The 13,093-nt window shown below is 65.9% G+C and overlaps 1 protein-coding gene across 3 annotated transcripts; it reads left to right on the plus strand.

Annotated features, from left to right (window-relative positions):
* Positions 1–298: 298 nt before the first annotated feature.
* Positions 299–9,502, plus strand: PBXIP1 (PBX homeobox interacting protein 1). Of its 3 annotated transcripts, XM_059145166.1 has the most exons (11): positions 299–399; positions 2,410–2,493; positions 3,956–4,082; positions 4,306–4,379; positions 4,448–4,613; positions 5,860–6,096; positions 6,189–6,212; positions 6,447–6,529; positions 6,619–6,732; positions 7,186–8,378; positions 8,776–9,502. In XM_059145166.1, exons 2-11 carry the CDS (start codon positions 2,443–2,445, stop codon positions 8,819–8,821), a joined length of 2,115 nt encoding a protein of 704 aa, XP_059001149.1. In that variant the 5' UTR covers positions 299–399; positions 2,410–2,442; the 3' UTR covers positions 8,822–9,502. The 3 variants fall into 3 exon arrangements, with proteins under 3 accessions (XP_059001149.1, XP_059001148.1, XP_059001147.1); XM_059145165.1 differs by lacking the exon at positions 299–399 and having other exon boundaries at positions 6,447–6,502; XM_059145164.1 differs by lacking the exon at positions 299–399 and having other exon boundaries at positions 4,457–4,613.
* Positions 9,503–13,093: the final 3,591 nt, after the last annotated feature.

Here is a 13,093-nt window from a genome sequence, read left to right on the forward strand (position 1 = left end):
ACCCTCGGCGCGCCGTGTCCCCTCCCCCACCCTGCAGCTGTGTCCGTCCGTCCTAGGGTCGACCTTGCCCCTCGCCCCTGCTGCCTCGGGAGGTGCCGCCCTCCGCCTTCCAGCGGCGGCTCTTCCCCGGAGAAGCTGTCTAGACGCCGGGAAGAGGGGAGGTCGCCCCTCACGCCACTCGCCCCGGGAGGGGGCGGGGGTCCGGGACCCCAGCAGGCCCCCCTCTTTGCCCGGCCTCCCAACTCCAGATCTTATTGGCCCGAAGTTTCCGCCCCCTCAGGGACGCCGGCCTCCCATTGGCCGGTCCAGGTCACGTGGTCCCGCCTCCCTCCCTCCCTCCGGGGACTGGAAACCCCGGGCGGCAGCAACAGGTCCCGGCGGGTCGCAAGGCGCGGTCAGGTGAGGCCCTACCGGGCTGGGGGGTCCCCGGACCCCCGCAGGACGCGGACGCGCAGCCAGGCGTGCGCTCCGCCGGAGACCGGGCGCTGCGTGTCGCCGCGGGGCCGGCGCGGGGGGCGCCCCGGGCGTCCGTCCCCGAGACGGAGTTGGCGCTGGGGCCCCGGGCAGGCTCCTGCTGCGCCGCGGTGCCCGCCTTAGAGGGCTGGGGGGCGGCTCCTGGACGCGCCGAGCTGAGCGAGTCGGAGGGGCAAGGCCCCCCTTCAGCTGCGGTTTCCACACCGCAGAAGGGCCGGACGCGCCTGGAAGTGTGTTTGGGCCGGACCCTGCCCGCCTGCGAGTGCGGAGGGGTGGCGGCGGGGAGCGGCGGGGGACTTCCTAATAAGGCCCAGCGACGCTGGCGGGGGAGAGCGGGGCTCCCCGGTGGCGTCTGGGATGAGCTCCGCCGGGGGAGAGAGGTGCCCGAGTGGGAGGCCCCGAGTGCGGGGGTTCCGGACTGTCTCCTCTCGGGTCTCCCGAGCGTCCGTCTTGTTGACCCAGATATCGGGGCTGGTTTCCGTGGAGATGGCGGGTCTGACATCACCCTGGTTGCCATGGCGCCTGGTTCTGGAGGACCGGAGCAGGCTGTACACAGCCAGGGATAAACGGGGACTTCAGCCCAAGCTGCCGGCACTTCCTTCCTGTTAGCAGTCACACGCAGCAGCTGGGGACAGGGGACTATGACAGCCCAGTGCGTGGGGGGGCCGCCGCTCTGGGGACGCTGCAAAAGCTGGCCGGGGTGTCCTGGGGATGCTGCTTGTGCCAGGGACGCATGGGCGTGGGGAAGACACCGTGAGTGTCTGTCCCAGCTGTGGATCCCAAGGGGCTGCAGGTCGTTCAGGCTGCGTGGGGGTCTCGCCCTAGCTCAGACAGAAGGGGGCCGAGAGGGGGAGTCCTACTGCCAGGCTTCTTCCCAAGCCTTCCCAACCTTCCCTTCCCGGGTTTGCTGTCAGCCCTTTCCACTTGCCGACCTTTTGGCCCCACAGGAAACAGCCACTTATCATCTGGAGGACTAGGTCCAAGACTGGGGGGTCGGCTCCTCTGCCCCTCCTGTCTCATGCTGGGTCCTAGCTGCAGCTCCCAGCCGGAGGCGACAGTCCTGGGCCCAAGTGATGACAGGATAGATAGGTCTCCCTCCTCTTAGCCGTCTTTGCATCAGGCTTTGGAAGCTGGAGCCACTTCCCAGCCCTCCCGGCCAGGGCAGAGTGGATTATCGAACGGTTGGCCCACAGCTCTGCTGTCTGTTGCTTTGCAAACTGTGAAGTCTTTATAACGGAGAGCAGTCACGAGAACCTCTCCCCGTGGCCTTCACATGCCCCAAGGTGACACTCTGCCCATCACAGAGCACGGAAAGAATCTGGGAAGGAGAGTCAGCATGACAAGGAGCCTTACTAAGGGTCCCCATGGACGGGTCTGCCTGGCGGCCGTGAGGACCATCCGGGAGGTTTTAAAAAGGACCCAGGCCCAGTTGGGTCAGACTCCCGGGTGATTCTGGCGGGTGCCAGTGCTGGGGGTCCCCGAACCAGACTGCGCGAAGGGCTGAGGCTGGGCGGGAGTCCTGTCATCTGCGCCCCCATGGGGGAGGGGGTGATGGTGGGAGAGTCTGGGATGGTTATTTTCTCCCTCCTCTCATCAGCTGCCCGTCCTCGGCAAGGTCAAGTTAGCCAGCCTGTGTGGCCTTCATCTTCCCTGACTAACCCAAGGGCCCTGGCCAGGTCACCCCCAGAGCCTTTCTGGGCATGTGTTTTGACCTTTTGGAGTGGCCCTGCTGGTCTGTGGGAGAGGGGACCTTCTCTGTGGCTGTGGGTAGGTTTTGATGGGCAAGGCTGGTACTGCCCAGAACAGTGGAGGTTAGGGTTAGAAGGGTTGGTTCTGGAAGCTGCTGCCCAGCCCTGGGGACCCGGCCCAGACTGCCCTCTGCATCCTGCCTTTGCCGAAGGGAACTGGCGTCCTGAAGAGCGCTTTTCTCTGCAGGTGGCGGCGGCAGCTTCGGGGACGCCAGCAAGCATGGCTTCCTGCCCAGACTCTGACAACAGCTGGGTGCTGGCTGGCTCCGAGGTAGGGAGAGCATGCCTGGGAACCCACAGAAGAGAGGTGCTGGCAGGCCTGGGCTGCTCCCTGGGTCTGTGCCCTTCCTTGGTGCCCACAGTCACCTGTGTCACCTCCTTCAGGCTGCCAGGGGAGGGGACTCCAGGGCCAGGAGGACAGAGATGGGGCCCCAGGAGTCAAGTGGTGGGGCTTGGACTGGGCCTTGAAAGAAGGGTACCATGGGGTCAGCTGCAAGAAGTAGGGGGCTGGTGTGAGCAGAGGGCCTGGGGCAACAACAGGAAAGCCATTTTGGGGGAGACTGAGGCAGTCCATGGAGTGAGGTGGAGATGTAGGCTAGATTGTGCTGGAATGAAGCAGGGGGCAGAGCCTGGGAACCTCTACAGACCCAGGCACACGGGTGTCTTCCTGAGGGGTGGGTCATGGAACGGCTTTGGGTCAGAGGGACTTGGATGGTCATTGCCCTGGACAGAGCCCCCCCTCCCCCCTGGGTGAGGTGAAGAGGGGACTGTTCTGAACATCTGCAGCACAGCTGGTGGCTGTGGACGCTTGTGTCCCCAAAGCCACTGAGAAGAGAGAAGGACGTCATCAAGGGTCCCAGCCCTGGCTACTTGGTGTGTCAGGCCCTGCTGGAAGGGGCGGAGGGGACAAGGGGCAGAGGGGAGGGAGGAGGCTGGGCTCCGGGAGCTGCTGGGCCAGGACACAGGGCCTGGGGCACAGCGGGGGAGGAGAGGGGCGGACCCTGTCATCTGTCCGATGCACTTGCCTCCTGTTGGGTATCTTTGTTAATCGAGGGGCATTTACCTCCGGGTCCTCCCCTGTAGCAGCGGGGGCGTGGCTCCTGATGTGCCTGGCAGGCCGTGAGAGAAGACTGGTTTGAAAATTGCCAAGAACGTACTCAGATGGAGAACAGATCTCGGAGGGGTGGCGGAAGCTTGGGCAGGGGAGCGGTTGGCAAGCTGCCGAGCAGGGGTGTGCAGGGAGGGGAGCGGGGGTGGGGCTGGGGCGGGGCTGCAGGAGAGGGCTGTGTGGGGCAGAGGGAGAAGCCTGAGAGATGACCTAGACCCGGTGGTGTGAGCAGCTGCAGAGAAGCCCGATGGGGGCGTGTGGTGACCCTTAGTCCCCAGGGGGCCGTCTTCCGCCTCCCGCCAGTCTCCAGGTTTCATTTGTGGGGAGGCGGGAGACCCAGGCTTCAGCTGGCTTCTTTGGGAGAGCGGGGGGGGGGGGGGCACCTGATGTGTGTGTGTGTGTGTGTGTGAGAGAGACAGATGTGGCGGCACGTCCCAGCCCCTCCCCTCCCCACCAGCTTGCCTCTGCTCACGGCTGATTGAGTGTCGGAGGTTTTTGTGAGATGTGGGTGGGGGTCGCTGAGCGGTGTGGCAGGGTCCGGAGACCCCCAGCAGAGCCCCCCCCCCCCCGCCATGGCCCTGGATCTGTGCTCTGCAGTGGCCTTCTGCCTGCGCCCCTTCCCCAGAGCCTGCCCGTGGAGACCCTGGGCCCGGAATCCGCGGCGGACACCGAATCAGCGCGAGCTCCCCGGGCACTCGGGAGCCCCTCCAAGGCGGCTGCGGAAGAGTCCACTGGAGCTGAGGAGGGAGGAGGTAACCGGGCTCCCCTGGGGGCGGGGGTCCCATTCCCTCAGGGGAAGGGCGTTGGTTCGTCTGATTTCCGGGGTTAGTGGTGGTCTGAAGCCTTCCTGCCCCCACCCGGCCTGGCGTGTTCCTGCCCCTCCAGCTCTGCAGGGCCTGCGGCAGCCCCAGGGCTGTGTAGGGAGTTCACTTGGGGGGCGGTGGCGTGTCTCCTGGACTTTTTCTTCCACCACAGAGACCGAGACCGTCTTCCGGTCTGGGGAAAGCTCCCAGTCTGGGCCCATTCTGCCAGCGAAGACTGCGGCCGAGGTGAGGACCCTCATCGGGTTGGGGGGCGGTGGGTACGGTCCAGAGTGCTTATGGCCCTGTCTGCTCAGGGGGACCAGGAAGGCGATGGCTGTGCTGGGGGGCCCCCTGGCCTCGGAGACACGCCGGTCCGGGGAGACTCGGACGAGGGCCCTGGGGTGGCAGGCCTGGGACTGGACACAGAGGACTCGGAGGGTCAGAGCCCCCCAGGAAACCTGCCTTCATCGCCCAACATAGGTGAGATGTGCCCCTCTTTACTCTCCTTCTGGAAGGAACGAGCAGGCTCCGGGGAGGGAGTGCTCACTGGAGGGCTCGCCGCCGAGCAGGGCTGTGGTCCGGGCCCTGGCACTGAGCAGCTGGGGGGCTCCTTAGCTGTGTCTGAGACGCCTCCTCCTTAGCCTCGAGGACGCCGAGGCTCAGAGAGGTTACGTGATGCAGCCAAGGTCACGTAGCAGGGAAGTGGCAGGGCCCGGGTCTTCCCCTCGTCCGGGGCTGCTTCTCTTCCAGCCCCTTGGTTCAGCTCTCGCCCCCCATGAGTCTCCATCCTGTGTCCAGAGATGAGAGAGGGAGGGAGCTGCATGGCCTGGGCAAGAGAGGCTGCAGGCTGTCTTGTCTGAGCCAAATGCAGGTCAGACCAAGAGAGCAGGAGGCTGAGGTGGGATCACTGTGCACCCTCAGGGGGGAGGGGGTTTAGTCCCGGAACGGGTGGAGGGAAGGGCTGACGGGAGCACTGCTGGGGAGGGGTTCACACTGGAGGGGATGTTCCAGGCTCTGGGTCGGTAGGGTTGGAGGAACAGAAGGTTCCAGGCCAAGGCTGTAGCGTCCACTGTGGGATGAGGCCACCTGTCCTGTGCTAAGGAGGTGGGGCCCAGGACAGCGTGTGTGACTCTGAAGGGTGACAGGTAGAGGGAGAGGCCGGGGCCCTGGAGGGGACAAGTGCAAAGACCAGGGGTGGGCAGATTCGAGGCACGTGATGCTGAATTATCTGGGTGTGGGGCGCGCGCAGGGGGTGGGGCGCAGGCAGCCGGATGGCAGCAGGGGTGCTTCTCCGAACGGGCGCGGGGTCCGCTGGGCCCCCAAAGAGACCAGCGTGGAGGGCAGTGCGCTGAGAGTTTGGTCCCTGGGGGGCGGCAGGCAGGAGTGGCTGGCCGGTCAGTCGTACAGGTCAGGGGCTACAGACTGGGGAGCGTGGGGGTGACATGGTGCGGTGGGGTGGCTGGTCCCCCGAGCACCCTCACCGTCAGGCCAGGAAGAGCGGGGCGGCCCCCGAGCTGTGAGGGAGTTGGTGGGAGGCTCGTGTGGGCAGAAGGAGGCTGCGCCATGCAGAGTGGCTCCCTGGGTTTGCAGACGGAAGGGCCCGTGTCCCGCTCTCGGCTGCCCAGGTGCACGGGGACCCGGGGTCCCCACGTGTCCTTGTGGGTGGCCTCGGCCCGTGTCCTGTTCTCCGGCTGCCTCCCTGCCTCGTCCCGGTCCCTTCCTCCAGCTCGGCCCAGGGAGGAGGCCCGAGGCTCCAGCAGCGAGGACGACACCGAAGTGGACGTGGAAGGTCTGCGGAGACGGCGGGGGCGGGGCCGGGAGCCTCGCGCTGCTCAGCCCGCGGGGCCCCTGCGCGAGGGCCAGGCCGGAGGCGAGGGTGCGGCCTGGGAGCTGGGTGTCTCCCTCAACGTGTGTGTCCTTGGGGCCCTGGTGATGCTGGGGCTAGGAACCCTCCTCTTCTCCGGTGAGTGGGACCTCACCTGCGGGCTCCTGGGGCCCCGTCTGGCCTCCCCGTCGCCCCCGTCCCCTCACCAAGCTCTCCGTGTCTGTTCTCAGGTGCCCTGACAGAGTCAGACAGTGGTGAGTGGGGACGGGGCCTGGCTTGTCCGAGGGAGGCCTGAGGGAGGCTGCGGGGGGCAGTCAGTGACCCTTGGGCTGTTGGTGCTGATCCTGGGCCCCTTCCCTGCCGGCCCTCTCAGCCGTGGGCTCCAGGTCCGGGGCAGGAGGGCACGCACGCGTGTGTGTATGTGAGAGTGGGCGGGAGGGGGTGTCTGGTGTACGCAGAGGCCAATTCTGGATGTGGCTTTCCTGCAGGGCCCGCGGAGGAAGTAGACCTGCAGGTCTTCCCGGACACGGGGCTGGACACGGAGGTGCGGGACTCCGCAGGGCATGGGCAGGTCGGCTTCCTGGGCCCAGAGCTAAGCAGGGCCTGCCAGGGAGACCACAGGCCATGGGGCAGGAGGGTCATTGTCTCCCTTGCCCTCAGGATGGGGCCCCGGGACCGGCAGACAGCATTCCCAGCCTACAGAGCATGGGCGCACTGCTGGACAGGCTCGCCAAGGAGAACCAGGATGTGCGGCTGCTGCAGGCCCGGCTGCAGGTTCGTGCGCAGGGCCCTCCCTCGGCCAGGGGCTGACCGTCTTCCCTCGGAGGAAGTCGTCTTTGTTACCCGCATCTTCCAACCGGAGAGTCTCATCCCTCCTACTGCCGGGGCCCAGGCCGCATGCCTGGCAGCCCCCTTGGAGGTGGTGCTGCTTTGTTCGGAGCCATGGCAGCACCTGCGGGGATTCAGAGGGAAGGCTGAGCGGCCATCAGTTAATAGTGTCTGTTCTGGGTGGGGGAGGCGGGTCTCAGAAGGCTGATGGCAGGTGGGTCGAAGAGGGTCCTTCTAGAAGGATACGGAAGCGGAGGTCCAGGACAGGATTTGGGGATGCAGGCTCTGGTGCGGGTTGTGGCCGGCAGAGAGGAGGATCGAAGCCTCTGAGTGGCCACGCTCCTGGAGTGGATGGGGGGCGGCCCTGACGGGACCCCCCTGTGGCCCTGTCCACTCTAGGCCCAGAAGGAGGAGCTCCAGAGCCTGATGCAACAGCCCCGGGAGCTGGAGGAGGAGAACGCTGAGCTGCGGGGGGCCCTGCGGCGGGGAGAGGCGGCCCAGCGGGCCCTCGAGGCAGAGCTGCAGCAGCTGCGGGCCCGGCTGCAGGGGCTGGAGGGCGACTGCCTCCGCGGCCCAGATGGGGTGTGCCTCAGCTGGGGCCCGGGCTCTGCGCCAGCCGGGGCCACCGAGCAGCGAGGCCCCAGGGAGCAGGAGCGGGAGCCGGGCGCCGGCTTCCTGCAGCAGAAGCAGCGGCTGGAGGCCGAGGCCCAGGCGTTCCGGCGGGAGCTGGAGAGACAGCGGGAGCTGCTGGGGTCCGTGCGGCGGGACCTGGAGCAGAGCTTGAGGGACGTGGGCCGCGGGGACCCGGCGCGTGCTGGCCTGACCGCGCTGGGCCACAGACTGGCCCGGAAGCTACAGGACCTGGAGAAATGGGGCCAGCACGCGGGGGTCCCTGCCAATGCCTCCGAGGCCCGCTTCCAGAGCTCCAGGGAAGGGGGTGGAAAGGAGAAGTGGCGGGATGGGCGGGGGGCCCGGAACACCGAGCCCTGGAAGCACAGGAAGGACGGCCTCGAGGGAAGGAAGAGCTGGGGGGGCGAGGAGGACAGGGAGGCCGCGGGGAGGGCCAAGGAGTGGAGCAGCAAGAAGGACGGCCAGCGGCAGGGTCCCGGGGAGCCCCCGAGGAGGAGTGGGGGCCTGTACCCCCCCGCGGGGCGGCAGGAGCACCTTCAGTGGAAGGAGGGGGCTAAAGGCCGGCGGGACCCCCTGGGCCTGTGGGCAGAGCTGTCGAGGCACAAGTACCGGCCGCCCCAGGGCTGCTCGGGTGTGCCTGAGTGTGCCCGGCAGGAGGGCCTGGCCTTTGGTGTGGAGCTGGCCCCGGTGCGGCAGGAGGAGCTGGCCTCCCTGCTGAGGACTTACCTGGCTCGGCTGCCCTGGGCTGGCCCCCTGACCGAGCAGCTGCCCCTCTCACCTGCTTACTTCAGCGAGGACGGCATCTTCCGCCACGACCGCCTCCGCTTCCGGGACTTTGTGGATGCCTTGGAGGACAGCCTGGAGGAGGTGGCTGTGAGGCAGACGGGGGATGATGATGAGGTGGATGACTTTGAGCGTTTCATCATCAGCCACTTCTTTGGAGACGCAGCGCTGAAGAAGAGGTGGGCGGCCGGGCCCAGGGGAGGGGGACAGGGTGTCTGAAGGAGCAGGGGCCCTGAGGAGGGGTCTTCATTGGAGCCGCTTTTAGTTTGTAGCTGGCTACCCATGGGGCGGCGTCCACAGACTTGCCTGCCTTCCGGGAGGTCGGGAGCCGCCCAAGCTCACCCCATAGTGGTCTGGGCGGCCCCTCTTGGGCTGGGGAGACTTTTCCTCCGGGGTGTTCTGTCCTGTTCTGTTCTTGCCTTCCTGGCGCCCTGACTTCACGCAGAGGTAGCCTTCTGGCTCCTGTGTTGGCTTTCTCCAGAGGAACAGGGTCCCCCCTTCCCAGGAGCTCTGTCTCACTGTGTGGCCTCATCCTCTAAAGCTGTCTTCCTGCCCCCACCCCGTGTCTCCCGACAGGTCTGGGAAGAAGGAGAGGCCCTTGCGGAGCCCGGGGAGGGGCTGAGGCCTGGCGTCCCCTGGTCCCAGGGACCACGCTCTCCTCTGGCTCCAAGGGGAGCAGAATCACTCAGCACTGAGGCCACTTCTGCAGGAGAAGGCCTTAGCTGGCTTGGCCTTGCTGTCTATGCAAATGTGTGCAAATGCGGGGGCGTGACAGCCCGAGCAGGTGGGGGGGTGTGTGTGACGGAATGCTCATTCTGCAGCCACAGCTTTTACCCTTGCGCGTGTGCCCCCCACAGCGGGCCCCCTGGCTCCATGCACGGACCCCAGTCCCCGGGATGGGGGCCCAGCACTAGGGCTTTCCCTGGAGTGTCGTTAGACTTGAAGCAGCCACCCCGGGGGCGGGGGGTGGAGTCCCCTCTTTACCTGTGCTGCTCACGTGGCAGCACCTCCCGTGCGCACTGTAGGAGCTGCGGGTGGGGGTGGTGTCCGAGCACAGGGGCCCCGCACCCGCCTTGTCCCCCACGCCACCCTCCCAGCCACCCCGGGACCGGGGCTGGAACTCCCCATTTCTGCTCGCAGCCTTGGGGCCCCTGCGAGATGGAGAAGATGACCATGGGTTTCGGGGTGTGAGCCTGCGGCTGTTTGATCTCGGGCCGGCTCATTCCGGGGAGCCTTGGGTTTCCGAGGCTCAAAACGGGCCTGGACGGCCGCGGAGAGACTAAATAAAGCGGCGGAAGCTCGATGCCTGCTCCGTGTCCTGCGCGCCGAAGCGGTCCGTCTCCGGGGCTCGGAGGAGGGGGCGCGGGGGCGCCGCTAGGTGGCGCCCCGGCTCCGGGTTGGGCGCAGACCCCGCCGGCCCCGCCGCGGGCGGCCGCTCCCGCAGACCCAGGCCGCAGACCCCGCTGGGCTCGTCCATCCTGGCGGGGCTCCTTGATTGCCCTGGACATGCCCCGCGCGCGCGTGTAGGGGCAGAATGACGCGGTGTGGCCGCGGGCAGGGGAGAGCGCAGGTCCAGGCGGGGCTGGGGTGGACGGCGGGAGTTGGGGGGCGGGGCCGCGTAGTGAGGTCTGGGGGGTGTGGGGCGGTGGAAGGCCGGCGTCGGTGGAGCCTTCTGGGTCAGGAGGGACTCGAGGAAGTCCCCCGGCCTCGGCAGGGGGTCAGTGACTGGGGCCCGGGTCTTCAGGAAACAGGCCTTCTGGAGGGGCCTTGGGAGGATGCTGGCTAGGCTGGCCCAAGGGCCTGGATTGGGACCCCCACGAGGAGGTCTGTGTTCGCCTGTTCGAGTCCCCCGTCTTCCGCAGGTGCTCAGAGTCTGCGCGGGCTCCAGTCGGCCAGTCAGCTTGGGTTTCCGGGGCTGGGATTCCGGCCAGAAGGGAGGCCACTTTCCTCATTCTGGGGAGGGGGCACAGCCTGGCCTCCTCAGGTCCTCCTGGGCCGGTTCCTTCATCTGCATGACAAAGTCAGGGAGGCTGGGAAGAGCCCCCAAGCCCCGCTTCTTACCGGCTCCTTAGGGAGTGGCCGTGCTGAGCTGGCCATCTCAGGGACTGTCCAGTCAGTGCGACAAGGAGAGCCATGAACCCAAGGGGTCTGCCGGGGAGCCCAGGACAGCAAGGCCAGTGGCCGCTGGCTATCCCGTCCCTGGGCTGACCTGGGTAGGTGATGCTCACAGCACAAGTCATAGGTCAGCAGGCCCCTGTCAGCCCCCAGCCCGTGCACCCGCGGCAGCACTGGGAACCAGCGAACCCCGGATCCAGGTCTGCAAGTGAATGTGGGCCAAGGGAGGGTAGAGCTGGGTGGCAGCACTCCCCACCCCAACACACACACACATACACACACACTTCCACACTCATTCACACACACCGATAATCTGTCCTGAGGGCGGGGGGGGGCGCCCTGGGGACAGGCCCACTGGACTCTGCTGCCCAGCCCTGCTTGGCCTTCCAGACTCTGGCCTGGACCTTCCCGTTTAAGTGTTTGGCTTTTCTGCCTTTTCTCTAAGAAACCCCCAGCTCAGAGCTTGGCTCCAGGGCCGGGGGGCAACTTGGGGGAGTTACTCAAGTCGGGGGTGTCTCTCTTGGGTCTTCTGCTCTCAGTAGAAACATTCTACTTCCTTTGGCCTATCCCCATGTCCCTCTGTCCCCCGGTCTGACCTCCTTCTCCCTGTTCCTCACTGTCCAGCCTCGCTCCTTCCTGGGCTCCCCGAGGTCCTGCCCCTCCCCGGGGGCCCTCAGCCTGGCCTTCCCTCGCCAGTGCCCCCTCTGGCCCTTACCACCCTTGGGATCTCCCCGTCTCTGCCTGCCGCCCCAGGTCCCCAGGCCCCAGTCTCTCCCTACTGCCTCCCACTCCCACCTCTCCTAGGGGATGGGAGGTGCATGTGAGACTGTGGTGGTGAGTGGACTTTGGGCCTGTATAACCCCCATGAGCTCCTTGAAGGTCAAAGCCATGTGTTCCCCCTGAGAACCTCTCCCAGCCACCCCCCGCCCCGCCCCCATGGGCCCAACCCTGGCCTGGCTGGCTGTCACCTTGGGAACCTGCCAGGGTCACCTTGATGCAGGGATGTCCCCCCATCAGGCTTGTTCTGGACCACAAGTGTTCCTGGCCCTTTCACACGTCACCTTCTTTGCGGGTCAGGTAGGGATGCTGCAGGGTGGCCGCTGGGTCTAAACCCAAACAGCAACAGGGCCCTCCCTCCCAGCTGACCCCTCAGCTGTCTGAGCCACAGAAGCCCCTGTTCACCTGCTTTCCTGCACAGCTGTCTGAGCCCTCTGCCCCCAGCCTTGTGGAAGGTCATGGCCCATCTCTCTGGTAAGCCTTGGCTGCCGCAGTAGGCCCTGCCCCAGTCACTGGTTCTTTACTCCGGGCCACATGGAGGCCCAGACCACCCAGGTCTCTCCTAACTAGTCCTTGGGGCAGAGCAGGCTCTGAGGTCAGAACACCGAGGCGCCCCCACCCCACAACCTGTGGGCCTCCGGTGAGGAGCTCCTCCCTGCTTTGGGGCTCAGCTTTCCCAGCAGTAAAGCGGAGACTGTGAGTAACACCCCAGAGGTTGTCCCAAGGGGGAAATCAGTCACTACAGACAAGCAGGAAACGGTTCAAACAGTAGCCATCACAAAGAGTCATTTTCTTGGTTTAGCCAAGCTCTAAGCGGGGAGCTGGGGGCTCTGAGAGGAGAAAGGGCTGGTTCCCGAAACACAGGGCGGAGCCGGCCGGTGGGAGGAGCTCTTGCCTCCAGCTTCGCGCTGCCGCTGTGCAGACCCAGGCCCTGAGGCTAGCCGGATTAGTCCCACAAGCAGAACCGCACCGCTCCACCGGGTCCTCTGCACCCGCCACCGGGAGGACTTGGCCTAGCGACCAGGAGGAACTTGCCTCTGGAAGGGGGCCTCGGGCCGTCACTGAGGCAGCCCGTGGCTGGGGGGGTGGGGAGGGCAGGGGCAGAAACCTTGGCATGAGGGCTTCCCGGCAACAGGATGCCCCCCTCGTTCCCCCTCGAGTGCATGGCTGTGGGCGCAGCAGGTCCCGGGGGCCCCAGGCTGGCGTCACCGCTGTGTTTGGGAAGCGAGAGTGGGGTGCTGGGGAGGAACGGGGGAGGCAGCTCCGGGGTGCCCAAGCCACGCAGACCCAGCTCCTCTGCTCATGGCTCCCGACTGAGGCCCGTCGGCCCGACCCCTAAATAAAATAAAAGCGAGCTTCTGTCACTAGAAGACCATGCAATGAAATCAAAAAAGGACTCTTTCGTGGCTGTGGGGTCAGTTCCCCACCTCCAAAGCTGAAATCAGTGCATAATCACCTAACAGAAGGACAAAAATGATTATCTCAATCGGAAATCTTTAAAAATGTCTTGTTTAGGGGTGCCGTGGCGGCTCGGCGGGTGAAGCATCCGCCTTCGGCTCAGGTTGTGATCCCACGGTCCTGGGATGGAGCCCCACGGGTCTCCCTCTGTCTCTGCCTGCACTCTCTCCCTCCCTCTTTTTCGGTGTCAAATAAATAAATACAATCTTAAAAAAATATGGTCTGCCTTCTTAGTGAGGGGTGACTCCCAGTAAGGGTGTTGTCAACGGAGGCGGGCCCTGGCCTCTTCAAGCCTCGTCTTCCGGAACCTGCAGGAGGCTGCGTGGGCTGGCGTCCATCCAGAACTCGGGCTGTGCCTTCCGGGCTCATGCTGCGTCTGCCTGACAATCCCGGTGGTCCCCTCTTCCCCGCCTCACCCTCCCCAGCCCCCAGCTGGTAAACCAGGCCTCCTACCCTAAGAGGAAGGCCTCACGTTTGTGCAGAACTGCACAGCTCGCAAACGCTTTTCACGCACACTAACGTATGTGAGTTCTCTTGGTGGTGG

The sequence above is a fragment of the Mustela lutreola genome, chromosome 14 (genome assembly GCF_030435805.1).
Source record: "Mustela lutreola isolate mMusLut2 chromosome 14, mMusLut2.pri, whole genome shotgun sequence".
Lineage (NCBI taxonomy): Eukaryota > Metazoa > Chordata > Mammalia > Carnivora > Mustelidae > Mustela > Mustela lutreola.

Excerpts from the sequence above, each read along its gene's own strand:
- PBXIP1 (XM_059145166.1), top strand. The coding sequence starts at position 2,443 with ATGGCTTCCTGCCCAGACTCTGACAACAGCTGGGTGCTGGCTGGCTCC. Across the intron at positions 4,083-4,305 it reads TGGAGCTGAGGAGGGAGGAG|AGACCGAGACCGTCTTCCGG; the intron begins GTAACCGGGCTC and ends CTTCCACCACAG. Across the intron at positions 6,733-7,185 it reads TGCTGCAGGCCCGGCTGCAG|GCCCAGAAGGAGGAGCTCCA; the intron begins GTTCGTGCGCAG and ends TGTCCACTCTAG.